The sequence below is a fragment of the Aethalodelphis obliquidens genome, unplaced genomic scaffold (assembly GCF_003676395.1).
Source record: "Aethalodelphis obliquidens isolate GAN/ISIS:26980383/991018 unplaced genomic scaffold, ASM367639v1 scaffold57, whole genome shotgun sequence".
In the NCBI taxonomy this organism is placed as follows: domain Eukaryota; kingdom Metazoa; phylum Chordata; class Mammalia; order Artiodactyla; family Delphinidae; genus Aethalodelphis; species Aethalodelphis obliquidens.
The window spans coordinates 10,085,459-10,108,665 of NW_020838001.1; the positions used below are offsets into that span (position 1 = coordinate 10,085,459).

General features: G+C 47.4%; 1 protein-coding gene across 6 annotated transcripts in view; it reads left to right on the forward strand.

The window, feature by feature from the left end:
- Nucleotides 1-23,207, forward strand: part of NFATC2 (nuclear factor of activated T cells 2) — a 158,363-nt gene that overhangs the window by 17,681 nt on the left and 117,475 nt on the right. For 4 of the 6 annotated variants that reach the window (XM_027086982.1, XM_027086981.1, XM_027086980.1 and 1 more), the window contains exons 2-3: nt 14,913-15,924; nt 20,259-20,430. In XM_027086982.1, the coding sequence (XP_026942783.1) occupies nt 14,913-15,924; nt 20,259-20,430 (1,184 nt within the window). The remainder of the gene's footprint in view (nt 1-14,912; nt 15,925-20,258; nt 20,431-23,207) is intronic. The other 2 variants (XM_027086985.1, XM_027086983.1) reach the window with 1 other exon arrangement.

The following is a 23,207-nucleotide window of genomic DNA, read 5'->3' on the forward strand; positions in this document are numbered from 1 at the left end:
GAAGTCGGCAGCACAGAAACATCGTGGCTCAGGAAGAGAAGGGGTGTCGGGAGCCTTGAGAGGCTAAAGCCAGCTGTACCAGATGTGGGTCTGGCTCACCCAGATGTTAACAGCAGTCCCCTCTCTCTTCTTCCACATGATGGGTCTCCCCAAGGGCCAGCACTAGCCCTTATCTTGCTACTGGGCTTTGTCCCAGGTGACAGTACGTTGGTGACGCACCTGAGGTGTTCTGCTTAACTCTGGGCATGGGCTTGGCGAAAAACCAAAGAGGGAAGGGGACTGCTCGCGGGCCAGATGTTGTCAGAAGTTGGTGTCGGCACTTAGGGAACTTGGGGCAAGTCGGGGGCTCATTTTATGGAGACTGAACGTGTGGCAGGTGTTTGTTAGCTCGTGTAGCACCCCTCCGACCCTAGCAGGTAGGCACTGTTGTCACCCTCATTTTACAGAGGAGGATGCAAAGGCACAGACAGGTGAAGGAATTTCCCCAAGAAAGCAGGGCTGGTAAACGGCAGAGCTGAAATACGAACCTGGCTGTCCTGCTCCAGAGCCTGTTTTCTGTTCCTCGTTCCCTCTCTTGATGAGAGACACATGTAAAGCAGTTTGTCAGGGGCCTGGTACCATGCAAGACGGGAATTTAAAACATTTACCAACAGAGTGATCTTGGAAAAGTCATCTAACCTCTCTGGACCTCTGTTTGCTCAGCTGTCACGTGACTGAAATGATAGTGCTCACCTCATGGTGGTGTTTGCCTTGAATGGCTTAACCCACTTAAATCAGTTAACACAGAGTATGATTTCTTACTAGCTTTTTACTAAAGCCTTGATTTTGTTAATAGAGGTGTTCAGTAGTGTGAGTCATTATTCATTTACTCATCCATCTAACTATTGAGCACCTATGGTGTTAGATCCTGGGGATATAATAGGAAATGAGACTCAGTCCCTGCCCTCAATGAGTTAGAGCCTCTAATTGTTTTCTCTCATCTAATTGTATTGACTAGTACCTCCAGTAGCATCTACCTGGTACTGGAAAGTAGACATCTTTGCTTTGTTCCTGACCCCAGCAGGAGTACCTTCAGTGTTGGCTTTGGAATCGAGACATATGTATTTAATTAGGTTAAGGAAGTATTCATCCATTTCTATTTTCATGAGAGTTTTGATTAAGAATGGGAGTTGAGTTATGCCATAGACGTTTTAGCATCTCTGGAAAAATATGATTTTATTCTTCTAAGATCACTTATATTAATAGATTTCCTAATATTGAAATATTCCTGGTATCAACCCCACTTGCTCACTGTGTATTATTTTCTTATGGTGATGGGCCGGCATCTACTGGATAATATTTTGTTCAGGATTTCTTTTAGCGGTATGTATGAGTGATATTTGTCTGTAATGTCCATTCTGGTATGCTGTTAGGTTTAAATTTCTTTCCTTCTCTATGTTCAGGAATGGCATGTGTATTATTGGGACTATCCAGTTTCTACAGTTGCGATAGAATTCCTCTGTGATGCCATCTAGATCTGGTGCCTTTTATGGGCTGGTTCTGCGATAGCTTTCTTGATTGTGTCTATGGGAACTGGTCTGTTTACGTTTTCTATTTCTACTGGAGTCAATTTTGGTAAACTTTATCTTTCTAAGAAATTATTTCCCCTCTCTGGATTTTCAGATTTATTTGCCTAGAGGCATTCAAAGTAAACTCTTATTTTTTTTCTACTGAGGGAGAGAGCTAAGTATGTAGTAATATTGATAGAAAGAATGGGGACGGGACTATGGGAGTCCTGACCATGCTACTGAGCCCACCTTGGAGGGGAGAGGTGTGCTGGCTGTGATCAGACAGATCAGAAGTTTAATTTCTTTGTGTGTGCTTGTGAAGTCAATGCATTCTTACTTCTCCCAACCTGTAATACACTGGGAGAGACGGGCTGGTCCTGGGAACACCCGGTCACCTCCCAGAGGTGCCAGATCTCCTCCGGGCTGCGTTGGGACTGACATGTCAGGAGCGCTTGCTTCTAGTCTACCTCAGTGGGTCTGGCGTGTCCCTCCTCCGATTCCTGGTAAGCCGATGCACGTGGCATTAACTTTGACCTTTCAGAAAGGAAAATGGACTCCTGGCCATTGCTTGTAAAGTTTACTCTGGTGATCCTTAAACCTTTCGGGTCACAGCCCTTTGAAAGGCTGATAAAAGCCATAGATCCCATACGCTGTAGGAGCACACTGCAGATGTGCACACCCTCCTGCACGGCTCCCCCCTCCACAAATCCCCACCCCAACCAGCATCCCCTCTGCCCCCAGCGCACCTTTTATACCATTGCCAAGTACAGTCACAGGCCCTGCTGGAGCCCTAACGTCCCCTGCACTTCGACTCAGGGCCACCTGCTCCCAACCCATTCACAGGGCACAATTTAAACCTCATTCTTTCAGCACTCACTCACTGAATGCTGGTTTTGTGCCAGGCCCTGTAGGGGTACAGAGACGAATGAGATGTGGTCCTGCCCTTGCCTGGCCCCCAGGCCAATGTGGGCCACAGCCTGGTAAACAAATTGGGACAAATGAGGTGCTGGGATATAGTATCATGGGGTTTTTTTTTTTTGGTGCTTACTATAAATAGAGCTCTACCCTAAGCAAGCAGTTCGCTAAACACATGTGACATTCAGAGACGTTGCCGTCTGTGTCGAGTTAAGGACAGGCCTTAATAAGCTTGCTTTGTACAAATAGTGTCTCCAGGTGCAGCTGGAAAGGTGAAATGAGGGCTGAACTGAGCCGCGGCCTCGTCAAGGGAGTCAAAAGGACTAGGGAGAAAGTTGCCTTAATCACGCTTTACTATTGCACACATGCCATCCCAGCTTCCAGATTAAAGGCCTTCTGTCCTTAAGGTGGCCTTAGCTTTTGATCGGGAGTAGAGGTTCTTAAAATCTTAAAGCTGTGTTATTTGAGTTTGTTCCCAAGGCTTTTTAGTCCTGTACGGTGATGGGGTTGAATAAATTGGAAAAATGCAGCATTGGTGGCCAGTGGTCCTCAATCCTGGCTACACGCTAGACTCTTCCAGCCGTACCCAGGACCGGTGAAGTCAGACTCCTTGGGGGTCAGTTAACTTTTGCTGAGAGTCGTTGAGCGGTACATGGCAGGGCAGGCCTCGAACCCAGGCAGTTAGGATCCCAGGTCTCTGCCTTCAGCACTACAGCTCAGCCAGTATCTCACTGACTCCAGCGTTCCTGGGTCCCCTGTATGCCAGCATGGGGTGCATTCACCTCGTATGTTTTGATATTTACGTACTTATCAATTGTATGTTCACTGCTGTTCTAATGGGATTATACTCCTAAAACATGCAACCAAAATGAAAGTGGGAAAGGACAGCATATAAACGGGAGTTCTGCTGTTCCTGTATTTCTTTCTACCTCCCAGTAGATTGTCATGCATGCCTCCTGGGGTACATCTTCCCCCCAACTCCAGGGGCCATTGGCTCAGCAAGTCAGAGCGCCAGATCTGAAATCTGGGAATCCTGGCTTGAAATTCTGACTTAGCTGTCTCCTACCTGCGTGACCTTGGCCAAGCAAAAGTACCTGGCATTAGCAAGCATGCAATAAATCGTTGCCCAATAAATGGATGAAAAGTTGCATAATTCCTTATTAGTGGTATGCCTCAGGGCAGGTGATTTTGATCCCCTGCGCCTGTGTTTTCTCATCTGTGAAATGGGGGTGGAGATGGCAGGTGCCCACGAGGCGGTGTGGTTAAGTGCAGGCAGCGGGGCTGTGTGAGTGTCGGGTGGCAGTGGTGGTGGGCTTCAAGATGTCTTCTGGCTCGCCTGACTTCTTGAGAGCATTGGTTCCTTGGAGGAGAGAGTCTTTGCCTTGGCCTTTGATGAATCCCGAGTCTTAAGAGAAGATGCTCTTTGGAGAGGAGCCACTGGCTGTTGGGCTTCAGTTGGCATCACAGCAAGTTATCTAACTTACGTACGATCAGTTCTGACTCATTGGGCCCCTGCCTCAGCCCCAGAGCTTGGCCGGCTGCAAAAGCTTTCTCAGTTGACCTGACTCGCAGGCTGCAAGGTTCCCTGTGGCTGCCTCTGTGAGAGGCAGGGCCTCCCCAGGTGTCCTGCCCTGGCCCCCCAGGACCCCCTGAGCCAGGGCCAGGAAGAGGCAGCCTTGGAAAGTGCAGCGTGATGGATGCCTTGTGGCTTCCCCCCACGAAGGGACTTCCTCTTTCCTCTCTGCCCAGCACAGGAAATAGCCACAGGGCTCCACAGAGCTCCAGCCAAACTCGGCTTCCCTGGGCTGGTGCGAGGTTTGGTTTTTGCCGATTGTTCCCAAACTGAGCTCAGGGAAGAAGGCAAGACTCGGTCCTGAGGCTCTTCCTGGGATGGGTCAGGGGCTGTGAGCTTTCCTACCTGGAGCAGAGCCCCACATAGGTTCCCCCAAAGCAAGAGGAACTGCCTTTGACTTTTTCCTGAGCTTTTATTACGAACTTTTCCAAATATATGGAAAAGTAGAGACAGCGGTATAGTTAACTCCCATGTTCCCACGTGCCCAGCTTCAACAATTATCAACATAAGGCCAATCTTGTGTCATCTCTGCCTCAGTGTATTCTCCGCATCTCCACCCCTGCTTACTTTAAATCACATTCCAGGTGGCATAATATTTTATTAATAAATAGTATGTAGCTCAAAAGTAAGGGCTCTTGAAAAAAAATCAAATACCATTATCAAACCTGAAAAGGAATAATACTTAATTTCAAATGTCCAGTGTTTAAATTTCCTGCTCGTCTCACAAGGGTCTTTTTATGGTTCATTTGTTTGAACCAAGATCCTCACAGTGTAATTGGTTGACATGGCCATTTTATGTCTCTTTTATTTTATAAAAATCGCCATCAGTCTGTTTTCTTGCCGTTTATCTGTTGAAGAAGCAGGGTCGTTTTCCCTGTGCTGTTCTCCACGTGGTGGATTTTGCCAGTGGCATCCCTGTGGTGTTTTTTTAACGTGTTCCTTTGTCCCTTGCATCTCCTACAGACTGGCATTTAGATCTAAAGTCCTATGCCTTGGACTTTTAGTGCTTTTTTTCCTCTGCAAGAGAAATATATCAGAGGTAGACGGGAAGCTACAGGAAGAGCAGAGAGATTGCTTTTCCCGAGTTGGCATTTGGGGACCCTCCATGCGTCCTAGTCTGAGGTTTTGGGAAAGAGCATTTTCTCACCTGGACCTGTTTTAGTTAATATGACATATTTCTAAAAGCCAGTCCTTCTGTGTGAATTTTAATTGAGCCACGCCTGAGTGAGCTGTCTGAAGTCAGAAAGTTGCCTGCAAAGCTCAGGGTTTATAAAGGTCCTTATCAAAACAAACCTGCTTGTGTGTGCTGAAAAAGTGTGCCTGTTAGACGAGGAGGTGGGGAACGCTTTAAGTCTGCAGTGCCTGCGAAAGTCATTGTAAAGACTTCAGAAAGGGGCTGTTTTTTACCTGCGTGATCCTAAGAAGGTGGGATGAGGGTCTGAAATCCGCAACAGGTGACATCACCTCTGTTGCCAAGGAGAAAGGAGGAATGTCATTAATGACGAGGCTTGGCAGGGGCCACGGATGAAGTGTGCCCGCCCTCGGGGAACACGGCACCAAAGTGAAAGCTCCTGGGGACGAGTGTAAATAAAACACCCATCTGTCGATCAGGTATTAATTTTAAGTCTCTGCCCCCGGCCCAGGGTTATGGGGCCCCACTGTCTTCAAGTGGAAGTTTCCACTTGGATTTCAAGTTGCCTGAAAGAAAGGTGGAAATCAGCTTCGCAGGCCGTGACAGGGGTTGTAGGACTCCGTAAAGGGTACAGCTCTTTGAGGGGCTGGCGTAAAGGTGAGGGGGCCTTTGCTGAGTGAGATAGAGGAAGGAAAGCAAGGAAGGTGGCCGTGCCCATGTCGCCGTGTGCAGGGCTTTGACGGAGAGGCGGGGTAGCCACGCAAGCCCTGTTTCTGAGGAAGGATTATCTGAGGTCTACTTCTGGCTAATTCTTCTGCCCAGATCTTTCCTTTTCCTTTCGGCGAGGAAGTCGCTCCCTTTTGAGCACTGCGTGACAAATGCGGAGAGACTGTCTTTTCTTAGAGACAGATCTCCCTGAAGCACAAGTTCAATCTCAAATGGCTGTCTTCTTGAAAAACGGAGGCAGTATGGCAAGGTGACCAGACAAGTAAAGTCTGATGTCATCATTTGATGGACTGTTACACAGAGATGCAAAAGAAACTGGAGATGCATACGACGTGGTTAAATCTCAGACGTAAGGTTGAGGAAAACTGTGACATGTACATCTCGGACGGTTTTATTTATACAATGGTCAAAGCAGGCAAACCCAGGCTATAGTGAGAGAAGGCAGGCGAGCGGGTCCCCCTGAATGAGGGTTATTGGCTGGGGAGGGCCACCAGAGAACCCTCTGGCAGGATGGAAACATTCTGATTGGTTGGCTACACGGTGCATACATTTGTAAAAAGGCACGAGGTGTACTTCTAGTATCTGTGCATTTGACTGCATTTAAGTGATGTCTCAGTTTGAACCCCAGCTCTGCCCCTGATTGTTTTTGTGACTTTGGGTGAATCCTCGCGCCCCTGAGTCTCAGGGCCCCCCTCTGCAACACAGAGGAGTTGATGGTTCCGGCTTCCCAGGGTGCTTGTAAACCCCAGAGAGAGAGGTAATACACGGGAAAGCTCCAGGCGCAGTGAACGACTAAAAATAGGAAGGTCTTTGAACTTCTTAAAAGCGCGAGGGCCCCATGGAATGACTTGCAACCGGTTCTTTCTATCCTAATTTGAGGACAGAGGTGAGGTCCCATGTCTGCCAGATGCCTGGGCCCTGCTGCCCCCATCCAAAAGCTGACCTTGAGGCACATGGGTTGCAGATTCCATACATTTCTCTGGTTCTCTCCAAAAGGAGTACGTGTCAGCCTGCGGGTGCGTGTGTTTTTGCAAACAGCCATGCCAGTAGCCAGTCTGTAAGGCTCGGTGCTTGCAAATTGTCCCGGGTCCTGGATCCTGTGTTCCAGGCGCCTGGCCTCATGGCAGGCTGCCTGGGAGGCAGGACCGAGCCCTCCTTTCTGCCCTGTCTGGAGAAGGCAGACAGCTGCCTTAGCTGGGGCAAGGTCAGCAAAGAGCACAGCGTTCAAGGTGGCTTTTTCTAGTGGTTGCACACTGACGAGACAGGATGGTAAACTGCCTTTCTTCCCTTCTGGCATTTCTGGACCTGACTTATCTGGATGGAATTTCTCACCTCTCATGCCCTGCTTCTGGACACGTCATCTCTGAATGATGGTTGTGACAACCTGATTCTCCGTCATTATTAATACACACGATTCATTGATTGGGAATCCAATTACTGTTCGGCATTTGTGCATGGTGGGGACAGTAGGGGCATGGGGGGCCCTTTGGAAAGTTTGCTAAGTGCTGAATTTATTACTTGAAGCGCAATCTGTAATTTTTCAAAGAAGGTCTTTCCTGTAGGTGGTGCAAGCTGCCGGATGAAAAATCCATCCACCTTTTGCTCCTCTTGGCGTTTCCTGCAGCCCCCAACACAAAGGAGGTTATGAGAGTAGTGGGATGGAGGGAGGCAGGATTCCTTCCCTCCATCTTCCCCCCTGTCCTCTGGCTGCACATGTACAGTGCCAGGTTGTGGCATCCTAATGCTGCCATGGCAACAGACTGTGATGTCTCAAACCCAGGACCCGGAACTCACACCACCTTGGGGTGTCAGCTCATTGAGAGGTGGGTCTATCACCTCAGACAGGGATGGACTGCAGCTCTGGGGCCCTGCTGCCAGCCTGAGGGGCGTCTGGCCTCCAGGCCATGCCCTGGCTTCTCTCTTCCGAGTCGTTCAAGCCTGAGAGCACCGGTTCGTGCGGTCCCTTCCCCCTTCCCCAAAGGACAGATGCCTCATGTAGGTTCCTTAGCTGGGTTTCTATTTTGGTCATTCTATTCTGCTTCCTGAAAATTCCACCCGCCTGTCGTTCTAGGCGGAGAAGATGTTCTCTTGCTGTTCCTTTTTTCAAAAGCGATCTGTTGGCTGGTGAGTTGGTGCTGGCGGCTGTCTCAGACTTGGCCGTGTGTCCTTAAGGGTGAGCAACAGGCCCGCCAGAGGCTCCCAGAAGGCAGGCACTGGCAGAGAGCTCCTTGTGGCCTGAGTGGGATTTTTAAATAATCGTTGACTCAATCCTGGGGCAAATGGAGGGATTGTGAATATTCCAGAAGAAAGGAATCCGTGTCTTTAGTTGTCTAGGGCAGCCTACCTCATGATGGGGCTCCAGAGCAGTTCCTATTCAGGGGACACCTCATTTCTATGTGTTGGAATTAAGGTATCGCCATCCAGGAAATATCCCCTTTCATGTGTTACGCGGGTGGAGGAGCTGGGTGGGCTGCCTGAGACTGAATCTGGCTCTGCCGCTTAGAAGCTGTGTGACCTTGGGCAAATTAATCACCCTCTCTGAGCCTCACGTTCCCCATTTATAAAATGAGGAGACTCTATCACCTGCTTCGTAGGCCTTTTGTAAGACAAACATTAGTATATGCTAAGTGCATACATAGTGGTTCTTGGTATAAAGTATAGGGTAGAGATGTGTTAGTGAGAATCATTTTTGTTACTGCAACTAGCTCACTGTGTCACTAACATTTTAGTAAGATTTAGTTGATACCCCAGGTACCCCAGAAGAGGGAGTACAAAGCACGGAGTGGAGGGGGCGTTCAGGCATTCTTTACCTACTCCACATATTTTCTGAAGGCTAGCAGAAAAAGAGAATTCCCAAAGTGCTGACCAATCCATTTTATTTTTATAAAAATTTCTTCCCTTTTTCTTTTTTAATGCTTTGGAAGGCACTTGGGGGCCAGTGTGTGTCACACTTTCAAGTTGTAAAATAAGGCAATGAAAGCCGAGCAAGGGGAGAATTTTCACTTAGATCGTTCGTTCCATAATGATAATACGAGTAGACTGGAAGGCCCCATTTCCTGAGTGTTTATTTTGTGTGTTTTGGGCTTCATGTGGATAAGGTGAAACGTCAGGTGGGTATTGTCACCAGCCTCAGCAACTGTGTTATACACGGGGACTCAGAGGTCCCCCAGGTCACACAGCTGGACAGGGGGTGAAGCCGTGGAGCTGGGCGCCCCTAGCACTGTGTACGGACCGAGACCCGGACCTCCGTTCAGACGCCTTACTAGGGCAGGGCTGGACTGGCCTCCCCAGCAATCTTGTCTTGCGGTTTTGGGAAGTGGCCGGCGATCTCCCCAAATATTCATGGGGCCTAGAAGTTGGGGTGAGCACCTGGGAACTTGATGGAAGGAAGGGCGAGGATAATTCGACCTTCAGATGTCTGCTGCAGAAATGATTTACCTGCTGGGGCTGACGGGGAGCAGACGTCTCATTTCTGAATCAGTTCAGGTTTGACTCGTGGATGGATGCTCCCAGCATTCTTCTGGGCCGTGGCTACGTGCAGCGCCCGGAACTGTAGGGCCTAGAGCAGTGGTTCCCAGCTGCGGGTGATTCTGCCTCACAGGAGAAATTCGGCAATGCTTGGAGATGCTTCTGGTGTTACAACTGAGAGAGGGGAGGGGATGCTACTGGCATCTAGTGGGTAGAGGCCAGGGCTGCTGCTAAACATCCTACAGCCTCACAGTGAAGAAGTCTGTAGCCCCCAGTGTCAGTAGTTCTGAGGTTGAGAACCCCTGATGTCAGGTCTGCTGGGTTCAAGCTGTGAGACCTCGGGCAAGTTAATTCACCTCTTTGTGCCTCAGTTAACCCATCTGTAAAAGGGGAGTAAACAGCGCCCATGTCCTAGGTTGTGAGAATTAAATAATTTACTGTATGTAATGTGTTTACAACAGAGCCTGGCAGATAAATTCTCAGCACATGTTAGCTGCTGCTGTTGTTGTTATTATTATGATTATCGGCCTTTATCTGCCTTCAAAAAGCTCACTGTCTAGTAGGGAGACAGACAAGTGAATCTATACTTGATAGACTTCACTACACGACTCCTCAGGTTCTGGCAACACTACAGAGTCTGTAGTGTCTGATCCAGCCTAGGGAGGGCTTTTAGGAAGAGGTGGCCCAAGTGAAATCTTGATGGACAAATAGTGGCTTGCTAGGAAAAGTGAGGACAGCAGGTATGGAAGGGTGTTCTGGGCATGGGGAACAGCATGTGCAAAAGCATGGAGGCACAGAGGACTGAGAGCAGCAACCTCTGAATCCCTCATCTCTGCCTCCACCTTCTGCCTCTTTCAGAATCCTGATGCCTCGAGTGTGGGCTGGGTACCTCGCACGGCAAGTGGGACGGTTTCACGGGCCGCCCCAATGAGTACATTGCACACGCGGGTCATCCCCTTGGCAGGGCACCTTCTCTTGAGTCAGGAGTGAGGCCTCCGTCAGGTGCTACTGTGTCTTTAACGCCTTTCTTTCTGATACTTGCTGTTTCCTCCCCCAATTCCAACTTTAAAAAAGGCAGACTTTCCAGGGTCGTGGAAATGTCCTGCGTCATGATTGTGGTAGTGACAAGGGTGTAGAACATCTGGCAAAAACTCACTGAACTCTGCACTCAAAATCTGTACGTATAAATGATACCCTTATTTAAATAAAGAGCATCAAGGAGGAAAAAAAGTGGGCCTCAGGCTCAGAGCCTTTGGCTAGCAACAGCGTCTCGCTTGAATTTAGTAACTTTTATTTTGATTGTAGTTTTACCCTACCTTCTATTTATGGAAGTGACACTGATTTTCCATTTGTGGTATGGGTGTAAAGTTTCCGTAAAAAAAAAAAAGAAAGTAATAGGCGAACGAATTTAAATTGAAATATTAAGTGAATAATATTCACTGGTGGTGCATGAATACAGCAAAGATCATGCAAGTGGTAAGAAGAGCAAGCTTTCTGGAAACCCTTCTGAGAGAATGTGGTGCTTCTGAGATGAGACGAGCTTGGCCCAGTGCTGTGTGGGCAGAGCGAGGGAGCTCTCTGCAAGGGTGGCGGTTGTTTACGGAGAAATAGTGGAGAATCCTAGCTACTTAAAGAAATATTTTAATCATGAGCCTTTTGTCTGTGAGAATTACTGTCAAATACCCAGGGGAATGAGAATTAAATGATTATAAATTACCTCCATATTACTTGCTGTGCGTAAACTTTCAAAATCTTGGGGAGAGAAAAGAAAAAGAAACTCTGCTGCTTGGATTAATTAAAACCAATTAATTAATTAAAACCAATTAATTAAATGCTTTAAATGCTTTTGCTCAGCAAACTGGCCTTTCTCTTTTTCATTGCTGCCCCGGAGTGTGAGTGATGTGTGTTTTTATGGCAAAAAGTTTCTGTGACTTTCACATCAGCCTCGAGGGGGTGTTTCTGATAAGATGTAATGCAGTTTTTCTGATAAGGCCGGAATTCTTGCTAAGAGGCTTTCTGTGTTTTGTTTTGCTGGTTCGCAGGGCAATGGATCATCAGAATGTTGTCGGACACGGATTTGACCTGGATCTCTTCCTAGATTAAAAATCTGTGCTCTGTTACCTGCCAGGAAGGCTGTGTGTGTGTGTGTGTGTGTGTGTGTGTGTGTGTGTGTGTGTGCGCGTGCACGCGTGCAGGCACAAGTACAAGTTTATATTGAACTGCAGCTTTACAAGAACTCTAGACCCTACAGACTCTAGTTAGAAAAATGAAAGGACGTCAGAGCCAGAAGCAGCCAAGGAGACCGATCTGGTTTAACGCCGTCCGGTTACAAATGAGGAGGTTGAGACCTAGAGTGGGTGGGGGACTTTTCCAAGGTCACGCAACCAGTTAGTGGCAGAGTAGGACTAGAACGCAATTTCCTGCTTCCTAAACCAGGTGTCATTGCTATATATCATGTTATGTCACCCCCCCCTTTAAAATAAATAAAATAAAAACATGTGCCTTTTGGAAATTATCTTTCTATTCTCAGTGTAGTACAGAAGTCAGAGTGCCCTTTCTGCCTCTGCCCCTAATCACTTAGCTCTTCTCCCTGGAGGAAATCACTGTTACCTGTAACTTCCAGGGAAAGCCTGTGTACCCATAAGCATTGTGTGTGTGTATGTGTGTGTGTGTACACACTCACCCTCTGTTTCTATCCTATGCATACTGTGTGCATCTGTAACAGTATCTTGTGGTCATTCTATATCAATGTAAAAAGAACCTTTTCAACCCTTTTTGTAACTGTATTGTATCTCACTATGTGAATGACAGAATTTAACCCATCCCCAGCTGATGGACCGTAGGTTGCTTCCAGTCTTTGGGGATTATAAACAGGGCTGGACTGACTAAACTTACGCGTACCTGATTTTGCACATGTGCTGGATAAATTTCTAAAAGTGACATTGCTTGATTCCAAGTATACGTGCGTTTGGAATTTAGATAGATATTACCAAATCACCCTCTCTTAAGGTTATGTCTTTCTACCATTTGTTTTGGATGTTAGCATCTTTGAGGAGTAGTTTGAATATGTCATGCTTTATTCAGCAGACCGACAAATATTTTTGGAGGGCCTGCTTTGTGGCAGGTCCTGTCCAGTCGTTAGGAATACAGTGGGGCTGGGGTGGGGTGGTGAGAGAGTCCTCATGGAATTGACTGATTGTGGAGGTGGGGCTGGGAGTTGGGGGAGAGGCAGATGATAAGTTAACTACAGAATTACTGAATTAGAATTGTGAGAAGTGCAGTGGAGCAGAGCAGGGAGGTGTGAGTGGGGTCTGATCTCGTCAAGGTCAGAAGGACTTCTGAGAGCATACTTTAGCCAAGCTTCAGGGAAGGAGCGGTTTTAGTTACGAAGAGGGCTGGGTGGGGGAGGAGTTGTTGAGCAGAGGGAACAGCAAGTGCAAAGGTCCTGAGGCAGAAAGGAGCTTGGCATTTTCTGAGAATGACAGCCAGTTTGGCTGGAGTCCGGGGAGAGAGGAGAGGGGAGAGGGGAGAGAGAGGCAAGGCTAGAGGGGCAGGCAGAGGCTCAACCGGGCTGACCTAGTTGAGGTTGTTTATCTTGATCCTAGGAGCTGTGGAAAGCCATTTCTGGGCTCTCACCTGGGGTGGGGCACCACCTGAACCCTATGAGATCAGCTCAGCTGAACCACCCCAGGATGGCCCAGAAAGGGCACCAGGGAAGTGGAGGATCACCTGTGTGCACCAACGAGCTCTTCTGTTACAGTGCAGAAGCCAGCCACAGGCTATGTGCAAACAAATAGGGGCGGCTTTGTTCCAGTAAAACTTTACTTCCACACGCAATCTGTGGGCCAGCTTTGGTCCAGGGGCTGCAGTTTGCCTGCCTCTGATCTAGCAGCATGCGATTCTCTAAACAGATAATATCTGATGTGATGTGAGCTGCTAACAGGTGTCAGTGGAGAAAAGATGGCAGGGAAATGGGGTGGAGAATGACACAGCGGTGGGGATGGGCCTGAGGAGCTGCTGACTGAGCAGGCATGTGAAGGAATTAAGGGAAGCAGCCAGGTGAAGATCTTGGGGGGAAACTTTCTAGGGAGAGGGAGCTCCACAGCAGGAGCTGCTTGAAGAATCGTGAGGCTGTCAGCAGGGCTGGTGCCGAGTCAGCTTGGGGAAAAGTGGGGAGAGCGGGAGTAGTGAGACGGGCCAGGGCTAGGGGACGAGTGTGTTAAGGACTGTCCCGGGGACATCTAGGGAAGCCTTTAAAGTGGGTTTCACTTTACAATGGACGTTTCCATAGACGGCTGCGTGGAGAACAGACCATAGAGGGTGAGTGTAGAAACGGGGAGACCAGGGAGGAGGTGACGGCAACAGTCCAAGTGGAAGAGGGTGGCGGGAGGTGGTGACACATGAGTTTAGTTTACATTTTAATAGAGCGGTCAGGCTTTGCTGATGGATTGGATGTAAGGTCACGAGAGAAGAGTCGAGGCTGACCCAAGTAACGACAGAGAGGGTGGAGGGGCCTCTGTTGAGCTGGGGAGCTTGCAGGAGGGGCGGGGTGTGGGATGGTGGGAGCAAATAGCTAGTTCCCTCTCTAATCTCACTCTCCAGCCACGGGTTCTTTCGAGATGGCAGCAGAAGCCTGAGCTAGGTGGCCACGATTAAAGAACAAAATTGGATCATTCTGTATCCACTGATTTTACTAGTTTGGGAGGCTCTATAGCTACGGCTCTGTCTTTTGGGGGCCAAGTAGCTTTTCTGGGGGATTTCTAATCCTGTTCATTCTGTATTTGGGTGAATCTCTTCCCCTCCCTGGACCTCAGTTTCCTCATCTGTAAAATGGCACAAGATGAGATATGGCTCAGGAGTTCTGGTTGTAAATTAAGTCACTTTTTTACATGTGGGCATAAACATTTGGGATTTGAACCCAGAGCTTCATGGTCTCCAGAGCTGCTGTGGCCTCCCCCTGCATCTTGTAGCTGTATCATACAGGTAGAAAGAGCAGATGGGCCTAGGTCAGTGTTTTTCAAACTGTGGGTCATGACCCACTGGTGGGACAGGAAATCTGTTTAATGAGTTATGACCAGAATTTAAACAAAATAACCCCAGACAGGAGGATAGATAAGAGTGCATCATACGTAGCAGGGTAAGTATTGTTTTGGGAAGCTTTTGTTTCAGTTGCCAGTGAACATGATGGTGTGAACTGAATTGTGAAATCAAATCACATTTCTTTTAAGGGTTTCACTGAAACAAAAGTTTGGAAGCCGTTAGCCCAGCCAGCCATGCAGGTCTCCGGCTGCTGCTGCATGGCTTGGACCAGCTGTGCTCGTGCACCTGCACTAAAATCCTTCTGCTTTGATCTCTCCGTTCAAGGAATCTGGGATGAAGTGGCCTCACTTTCCTTCTGTGAGGGACGGAGTTTCTAGCTCGGGTTTGGTGTGGCGGGGATTAAAAAAATAATAATAATAACAGGAGACAAACCCAATCTGGGATTGCTCTGCGTCCGGAGTTGTGTTTTAGAGGCTTAAAAAGACCCCTCCCTCCCCCCTTCTCTTTCCAGAAGAACCGAATGCACATAAGGTCGCCAGCCCACCCTCCGGACTCGCATACCCCGATGATGTCCTGGACTATGGCCTCAAGCCATACAGCCCCCTAGACAGTCTCTCTGGCGAGCCCCCGCACCGGTTGGGAGAGCCGGATAGGGTAGGGCCCCAGAACTTTCTGTGCCCTGCCAAGCCAGCGGGGGCCTCGGGCCTGAGCCCTCGGATCGAGATCACTCCATCCCACGAACTGATGCAGTCAGGGGGGCCCTTCCGCATGAGAGACACTGGCCTCGTGGTCGAGCAGCCGCCCCTGCCGGGGGTGGCTGCCAGCCCGAGGTTCACGCTGCCCGTGCCCGGCTTCGAGGGCTACCGCGAGCCGCTTTGCTTGAGCCCCGCTAGCAGCGGCTCCTCTGCCAGCTTCATTTCCGACACCTTCTCCCCTTACACCTCGCCCTGCGTCTCGCCCAATAACGGCGGGCCCGACGACCTGTGTCCCCAGTTTCAAAACATCCCTGCTCATTATTCCCCCAGAACCTCGCCAATAATGTCACCTCGAACCGGCCTCGCTGAGGACAGCTGCCTGGGCCGCCATTCGCCCGTGCCCCGTCCGGCCTCCCGCTCCTCGTCGCCTGGTACCAAGCGGAGGCATTCGTGCGCGGGGGCCTTGGTTGCCCCGCTGCCCGGAGCCTCACCCCAGCGCTCGCGGAGCCCCTCGCCGCAGCCCCGGGACGACGGCGCCCCTGCCGGGTACCCCCCCGCGGCTGGCTCTGCCGTCCTCATGGATGCCCTGAACAGTCTCGCTGCCGACTCACCCTGTGGGATCCCCCCCAAGATGTGGAAGACCAGCCCCGACCCGTCGCCGGTGTCCAGCGCCCCGTCCAAGGCTGGCCTGCCCCGCCACATCTACCCAGCCGTGGAGTTCCTGGGGCCCTGCGAGCAGGAGGAGAGGAGGAACTCAGCCCCCGAGTCCATCTTACTGGTGCCACCAACTTGGCCCAAGCAGCTGGTGCCCGCCATTCCCATCTGCAGGTGAGTCAGGCTTTGAAAACGATTTATTCCATGGTCCAGTTTTAAGAGAAGGTTTTCTGGTTATGAGCATGGGATTCAGAGTTGGCTAGACTGGTCTTAAATCCTGGCTTTCCATTTACTGGCTGCCAGACCTTGAAAAGGAAGTTAAATTCTCTGGGAAAACGAAACAAAACAAAACACAACTCTGAGCTGCAGTTTTCCCATCTGTAAAATGGGTGTAAGTGTCCCTGACTTCCTGGGTGGTTGTTAGGAGGATGCAGTCATAAGATGCATGTGATTGCTCATATGACACTGAGCTCATTCATGCATTCGCTCATTTAACAAGTATTTCTCAAACACCTACTATGTGCCAGGCACTGTTACAGGTGTTGGGGAGACAGTGTGAACAAAATGGGAAAAAAAATTCTGCCTTCGTGGAGCTGACATTCTAGTAAGCTCAAAGCAAGCCTGAACATGTGGAATTTGCTGTCTTATTATAAGAGGAATTGATGTTTGTTGGCACCTGCTGTGTGCCTCAGTATTGCAATCAGTGATATGGAGGTCTTCAAAAAATGTGGGAGCCATAATCCTCAAGGAGCTTAAAATCTTGGCAAGCTGAAGAGATGCATGAATAGCAGCATGTAGGCTTGGGGTCTCCAGGGATGGATCTGAGTCCTGGCTCTGCCACTCACTGGCTGTGTGATCATGGGCATGTCTGCTGCTGCCATCCTGCTGTGCCCATAACAGACATCACTAATCATGCAGGGCCCTCTTTCTCATTGAGCACCTTTTTGATGCCGTGCCCAGGGCAGACATTGCTAATCAATCAGGACCTTCATTCTCACTGAGCACCTTTTTGGGCCTTGGTTCATTTCCTGTGAGATGAGGATGATAATAGTACCTACCGCATGTTTTGTTAGTTTGTTTGTTTTTTTAAGGATTAGGTGAGATAATATATCTCAAACTCTTAGCATAGAACCTACATAGGTAAGAGCTCATGAGAGAGACAGCTGTTATTGTTATTGGGGAATCTTAACCTTATAGAGGAAGCGCTTTGTTGCTTCCTCACTGATGAGCCGTGTGCTAGGAGATTGAGTCCCCAATAGCTGTTAGAGTGATGATAGCGACAATAATAATCACCAACATTTCAGGATGCTAGCTGTGTGCCAGGCACACTTCTAAGTACTCTCTCTGGATTATTTCATGTTATTCTCACATAAACCTGGTCTGGTTATATATTTATCTTCATTTTGATAATAAGGAAAATGAGGTACACAGATTAGGAGCAGAGATTATTTTATCTGTTTTATTAGGTGAAGAATCTAAGCTTTATGCTATTCCCGTTATCCCAATGGTTTTCAAAGTGTTATTTGCTTGTAGCAAATGGAAGCCTCTTCTTTTCAAATAAAATGTTGAATGCCAAAATAGGTAATGTAGAGCCGTTTTGATTGATGTGGGATTGAGAGTAGCCTAGGGTCCTGTCCACTGGGCCTGGCCTCCCCACGCCCACCTGCCCCCAACCCCGACCGAAATGGACTGAATGGAGCTTCTGGTCTGATGTTTCCTCCAAAGCAGGTTCTGAGAACACTAGTGCCATCAGAGGTCAGTCAGTCCCTTAAGGAAAGGAGTTTCTGGGTTTCATAGAGTTTAATAGATACCTTTGTGGAGGGGCCGCTCCCCGCTGTGGACAGAATGTGCGGTGATTTCAAAGGCCATCTGATCACGGAGTTCTGAGACTAAAGTTTCCTGGAGCCACCTTAGGAATGCTGATCGAGATCAACGCCTGGTGCAGGTTGAGAAACTGGGGCTCAGAGAGGTGAAGGGGTATGCCCATCAGCACCCAGCTAGTTCATGACCAAGTTGGAAATCAGAATCCGAGATTCCTGACTCCTTGTTATTTCCGGCCAACTCCTTGATCCGTCTCCAAAACGTGACTTATTTGGGAGTGAGGAGGATCATTAATATAAAATACGATTGTGAGGCATTTATCTGAGACTTTATTGTGTATAAAATCTTTCCCTCTCCATTATGTGGCTTGATCTGAGAGGTTCTGTTGAGTTAGAGTCCTTTAGTCCCTAGCAAGTGCCAATCTGTGCCAGCCAGTGAGATATTTGCAAGAATTTTCTATTCGATTGAGAAGATAGGGCATTCAGAGAAGTCTCCCGATGATAGTTATCCCAGGGAGTGTGGATAACTCAGCAGGGGGCTGGAATTCAAATGCAGGATGTCAGACTGGCTCCAGTGGTCTGAGTCTTAAGATTATATTTCGGTTGTCAAACACCTATTCCAGAACCACACAAGATTAGAAGTTGATACTTAGGGATATTCCATTGAATCTTCTATTCACTAAATGTTTTGATTCATACAAGGGTGGAGTGATTTTTTTCATGAGCCTTATTTTGCTAACTTTAGAAAATTTTAACTTGCATACATGAGAATAAGAGTATTTAACACATATGGCACCTTGGATGTAGACAGAAGCTTGAAGGCATCTTGGAACTGTAACTGAGGTAGAAATAAAGGCACTTTGGACACCTGAGACTTCAGAGTTAAAGGGGCTTCAGGAGGCAATGTGGTTATAAAGAAGGGCTGGAGATTTCCTTGCATAGTGAGGGTGGAATCGTAAGTTGGATTGTATGTTCAGGTTCAGCTCTGGCACTGATGGAATTTGTGGGGCTGCTGCCCCCCTCCACTCTCCCCTTGGAATTGCTGTAAGAGAGAAGGGATAGAATTGGCCTCACTGCAAATGTTTAATTAAGTCCAGTTGATAATGTTAGCTTCTAGCAGTTTTGGGCTTAGCAGGAAAGACTGTCCTGATTCGATTAATGTTTTCTCCTGCATGTGAAAAATCAGGACATAGTGACACAAATCCATGCATTTGTAACTTCAAAGCTACTTTGAACATACGAGTGTTCTTTGAAATAAAACTGCTTGTTCATTCATCCATTTATCCTTCCATTCATTCATCCACCCACCCACCGAACATTCACTGACGACCTAGCAAATGTCAGGCATTGCTCTAGACTCATTCCATCAATGAGGTATTTTCTTGGGCCTATTTTAAAGAAATTAATAAGATAAGAGACAGTGTAGAGATGTGGAAGGAGCACTGGACTGGGAGTCAAGAGACTTAAGTTGGAGCCTTGGCTGTGTCTTGCTCTGTGATCTTGGGAAAATGTCTCTAGGTTCTTTTGGGCTCTGAGTGAATGGTCTAGATAGATTGTCAAGACTTCATTCACCTCTTCAATGACCTAATACTAACCTCATATCAAGTACCTGATGTGTGTGCTGGGTAGGGTTGAGACTATAATAAAATGAAACTTAATGTCATGCCCTCAAAGATTTGACAAATTCAGATGCCAAAGCGTACATATCCAATACCATTAATACTGTAGTCAGATTGTCTACAGGAAGTAACTATTTATTTGAAATATACACTATATTACATGAAAAAATAATTATAGCTAATATTTATTGAGCAGTTATTGTGCTTAAGCTCTTTATATGATCTCAGTATCCCCATTTCACAGTTGAAGGAGACTAAGGCCTAGGGAGATAGAGGCATTTGCTCTAAGTCACACAGGTAGTTAGAGGTGGAGCTGGGACTTGAACTTGGGTGTGTAACTCCAGTCATGCTCTTGACCTTTACTCCTCATTTAATTGTAGGAAGTCTGAGTGGTTTGGCTCATCCATACCAAAACCAGACACCTCTCTGTGGTGAGATGTTCTACACTTGACCCAAGAAGTAATGATTGTGACTGGGAATGGCCTGTCCCTAAATTTACTTTTAATTGAGACATCAGACATAGAAATAAGAGCTAGAAAAACTCTCAGATGTCATCTAGTCCATTTGTGGTTACAGGATACTAAGGATAAGAAAGATGAAGTTGCATACCTAATGTCACATGGCAAGTTTGTGACACAGTGGGGCCCCTGATTTCTATTTCAGTGTTCCTTCTCCCACACTTACTCCTTGGGAAAAGAAAAACATCCTGGATAAGGGATGTTCTTTAGAGGTGAGAGGTGATATTCTTCAAAATTTCCAGAGGAAAAGAAGTTACAGTGGTTCAGAACGTGCTAGAACAATCATATCGTGAACTTAGCTTCATAAACTGAGATGTCAGTCATCTGTCTTCATCAAGATGGAAGAGAAAACAAAGAAAGAGAATGAAAAAGATCTCTACCTTGTGAAGAGCCCTACCTATCATGTCTGAGAAATGTGTGCCTCCCAACAGCCAACATTATTCATATGCCCGTTGGACATGATTTTCAGAAAAAGGACCATTTATGTTTATTGTACAGGTTGACGGGATATGATTTATTGTACACATGACTGATTCTGTTTCCTCCTTCAGCATCCCAGTGACTGCATCCCTCCCACCACTTGAGTGGCCACTCTCCCACCAGTCAGGCTCCTATGAGCTGAGGATCGAGGTGCAGCCCAAGCCACATCACCGAGCTCACTACGAGACAGAAGGCAGCCGAGGGGCTGTCAAAGCTCCGACCGGCGGCCACCCTGTGGTTCAGGTATGGCCTTGAGTTCTCTTCCTTTTGCGTCCTCATTTATCAATGGGTGATTTACTTCTGCTGAGCTACTGCTTGGTGCTTTTTAGGTTGAGGTATGTGTCTTAGCCTCCTTTTCCTCTGAGGGATGGGATATTTGAGACTGAGTATCAGAAGCTAATCCAGCTACTCAAAAGCCATAGACAAAAGTCTTACTGAGCTGGATAAGGATAGAAATGATATTCATGCTCAAGCTGCTTCTTTCTTCTCTTTCTGATCGAGAGACCACTAGAGTTTTGCAGAGGTTTTTGTATTGAAGGTTTCTGAAGCCATCATTTTGTGTTTAAATTTCAGATGAGAGTCCATTGAGGAAAATCAATATATTGAAAAGTGGGGAAAAGTTAAAACTACACAGAGTCAAATACCTAAAATAACTATTATTAGCATTTTGATATATTTCCTGTTGCCTTTTTTTCTATTCATAAACGTGGTAATGTCTATCACTGTACATTTGTATACTTGATGTTATAGTAGTTTGTACTTTGATTTTTTTTCACTTTACATTATACTCTGAGCATTTCCTCCTGGTTCTTCCTTAATCATTATCTTTTTTTTTTTTGCGGTACGCAGACCTCTCACTGTTGAGGCCTCTCCCGTTGTGGAGCACAGGCTCCGGACACGCAGGCTCAGCAGCCATGGCTCATGGGCCCAGCCGCTCCGCGGCATGTGGGATCTTCCCGGACCGGGGCACGAACCCGTGTCTCCTGCATCGGCAGGCAGACTCTCAACCACTGCGCCACCAGGGAAACCCAATCATTATCTTTTATGTCTGTGGCTTTTGATTTAACCTCAGATTTTTGTTTTCAAAATAAGTAGAGAACTGTTTTTTCCTCCAAAATATTGAGTTGAAATCTTCTTGATTGTATAGTCTAGTTAACCAGGAACTGCTGACTGATGGCCACCAACCAACTCAATTAACCAGCCCTTTAATACATTTAAATTAATTTAACTCTTTTAAATTTGCCTTAAAGTAAAAGTATTCTTTGATAAGAATCTGCTGGTGCATCAAAACCCTTTAGAGTAGTTGTTAAAAACGCAGATTCTTGAGCGTCCCCTGAAACTACATGACATAAGTACAATTCAGACAAAAAACAAACCTACAAACCCCTACCCCTAAAATCTGCACAGGTAGCTTTGAGTGTGTATACCTGGTTAAGGACTTTAATGATAACATTAGGAACTTACAAATCCTGGCAGTTGCTTTTTCTAAATCTAACATCACAGCCTTTTGGGGATTTTGTTTCTATTCGTTGCTTCTTTTCATTTGCCACAAGTCACGTTTTACCATTCCTTTGCATGTCTAGTAATTGTTGACTCTATACTGACATTGTGATGGTGACACATGTACTGGACATTGTAGAGACTCTTGGTTTCGTTATCTTCCTCTAAAGGTAGTTCAGTTACTGGCTGATCACATTGACCTTTTATAGGCTTGACTTTACCCTTTGTTAAGGTAGACCTGTGGAAAGCCTGAGGTGTTCCCCATGCCCTTCAGGTTCATGGGGTTAGCCATCAAATTCCTTCTTTTGTGGATATAGTTGAGGCTAGGTTTTAGACCATGTTAGGGCAGGTCTAAAGTGGCCCTTACTCTAAGGCATGACCTTACTCTTAAGGCCTAGTCTTTTTGGATGCTTCGTGGGGAGGTCACTCCTCTCTGGTGGGCTGGAATTCCAATACTCCAGGCCTGCTCAACCTCTAGTCTCTCTGTTTCCCTTTTTACCCCATAGCTGCCTCTCTCTGATAAACTCTGCACATTCTTTCCCTGTGCTTACACAGCCCAGCCCTTGGCCAAGGACTTGGGGAGCTCCCCTAGCACCTTCCTCCTCTCCAATGCTTTACCCACAGATCCTAGCTGCTTCTCCAGCCTGGGACTCTGAACTCTGTCTCCCCAACTGAGCAGGCCCACTGTGTTCTGCTTGAACTCCACTCCCTGCATGTGGGAGGGAGACTGTCTCCAGGCAGAGAGCTGCAGTGGACGTGGGCTCACCCCCTATATTTCCTTTCTCTCATGGACCACAGTCTTATGCTGCCTGCTGTCTAGTGCCTGAAAGCAATTGACTTAGCAACTTTTGTCCTATTTGATAGTTGTTTAGGGTGGTAGGGCTGGTCTGGTACTATTTACTCATGCTTGAACACTGATTTTTGGAAAAGAAAGTCTTCATATCATTATCGATCAAGGCTTATCTGCTCTAGGATGGGAACCTCTTGGCCTGGAGGTGGTGTTAGTGTGTGCTGGAGTCAAAGCCTTTGGTTGTCACAGAGAGAGAAACTCATTCCAAGCAGATTAGAAAAAGGGGATTATAGGGAGAGGCTACTGGGGTAACATATCATCAGCTCAGGAGATTCAGCTCAAGAAGAACCTGGACTCATGGTCATGAGTCCAAGGTTTATTTCTTTGCTCAGTCAATCCATTCAACAAGCGGGTTCGTTCTGCAAGTATTTGTTGACCACCTACCTTTTGCCATATACTGTGCTCGATGCTGAGATACAGTGAAGACTAAAAGAGAAGCGGTGGTTAGCTTCTCTATGGAGCTCATGATCTCGGGGGTATAAAGTTATTGACTAAATAATCATGCACCCGATAAAATTACAAATTGTGGCAAGCGGCAGGAAGGAAACGTGCGTGAGGCTCTAGGTGTGTGAAATGGAGGAGGCAGTGTAGAGGGGGGAGGATTTCCCTGGTGAGATTTCCTTGAAGAAGAGACTTGGGCGGAGGATGATGCCTAGAGGGAACGGTATGT